Source organism: Gossypium arboreum, chromosome 10, assembly GCF_025698485.1.
Source record: "Gossypium arboreum isolate Shixiya-1 chromosome 10, ASM2569848v2, whole genome shotgun sequence".
NCBI lineage: Eukaryota > Viridiplantae > Streptophyta > Magnoliopsida > Malvales > Malvaceae > Gossypium > Gossypium arboreum.
This window is the reverse complement of record NC_069079.1, coordinates 109,737,638-109,739,172: the sequence shown is the minus strand read 5'-3', so window position 1 is coordinate 109,739,172 and position 1,535 is coordinate 109,737,638. Positions and strand designations below refer to the sequence as shown.

The window sequence follows — 1,535 nt, the reverse complement described above, 5'->3', positions numbered from 1 at the left end:
CGACTCGACTCAATTCAAAAATATTAAAATCTAGTTAGGATGAAAAAATAGGATTCATCAATTTCGTTAACTCAATTTATTTTTTATTTGGTTGGATCGAATGATAATCCTATTATAGGTATAACCCAAAATTAAAATTGTACGGTTACACTATTATTATAATGTGTCAAATGATATTTTCTTTTGGATTTTGAATATAATTCATTTTCTTAGGAAAAAAAAACTCGTTTAGCTCAAACTTTTGCTAACCCAAAACATAATTCAAAAGAAAATTTGGAGTCTTCCATGAAACTGTAAAATATATACTAGGTAAAGCTTTTTTTTGCGGGTTTATATATTATTTCTTTCATTATATATTATAGATGAACGAAGTTCGATCACTACCACCATCACTCTTACTGAAACAACAAGACAATTTATGTCTTAAGATGAAAAAGAAATTATCAAAAGCACAACATTAAAATCAAACTCTTCTTTAAAAGCAAGCATAAGATTTCAAAGCAACCTAGATCCTAGTTGCAGGCTTCGGGATTAGCCAAGAGGTAAGCTTCAATAGGCTTGTAAACTGTCTCACTCCCTTTAATGCGAGCCTTGATTTCATCTTCAGTGATAACATTATCGCCAACAGTGTAGAATTTCATTGAGCTCTTGCAAATACTTCCTCCACCTGCAGTTGCCTCAAACTTGTTCTCATAGCTAATCTTTTCAAGCTTATCCCCCAAAGGCCCACCTTCAATTAAACTGTAACTGTATGAAAAATTATTTTCATCATGTCCTCCGATCTGGTGCTTCATATATTGGAATGGAAAGCCTAAAGAAATAAATACTTGTTAGCCAACATACTCGTGTAAAACACATTAAAAAATGCCAACGAAAGTGAAAATGAAAGAACTAACCTTCAACAAAGTTGATTTTTACGATACTTCCAGAGCTAGGATTAGCTTCAACCTCAATACTCTTGACTGCATTAGGAGCAGCCGTGGGCCAAACCTTTGGAGCTTCAACAGTAAAAGCCTTGAAAAGCCTAGCTGGGGCGACTGGGGAGGTAGTTTCATAATCATAACTGAAAACACCCATGATTTTAATGTTAATTCAGACTTTGAGTTCAAAGAGGAGAAGTGGATGATTGAGTGATTGAGGTGTGGGATGATAGAGAACTAAGATGCTATTTATATACTGAACTTGAAGTGTAAGAACTTTACTATTCTCATTTTTTTAGTTTGGATTTATATCCAATATTGTTATTAATTTTCATTGAATTGGTACTGGTCAAAATAAGCATCCCAGAAGTTCTTAGTAAATTTCCCATTGATGACTTCAGATATTGTATCAGTTTGTCTTCTACTTTATTTATTTGCTTTTTTCAATAATGCTTACTTCAATATTTAGACGAAATGTGTTGACTGTGTTTATAAGCATTGATTAAAGTTTATTTAATTATTATTTTAAGAATCTGTTTTATTAAATTCAAAATAAATTGTGTTAGGTTGAATTTTTTAATAAAATGTAACGTTAATCAGTGCCATTGAATATGA

The 1,535-nt window shown here is 31.6% G+C and overlaps 1 protein-coding gene across 1 annotated transcript; it reads right to left on the bottom strand.

The window, feature by feature from the left end:
* Positions 1-415: 415 nt before the first annotated feature.
* Positions 416-1,172, bottom strand: LOC108488551 (major pollen allergen Bet v 1-A-like). The gene is made up of 2 exons (XM_017792832.2): positions 897-1,172; positions 416-811 (listed from the first exon to the last, which is right to left on the bottom strand). The coding sequence occupies exons 1-2, from the start codon at positions 1,075-1,077 to the stop codon at positions 513-515; spliced, it is 480 nt and encodes a 159-aa protein (XP_017648321.1). The 5' UTR covers positions 1,078-1,172; the 3' UTR covers positions 416-512.
* Between the last annotated feature and the right edge of the window lie 363 nt (positions 1,173-1,535).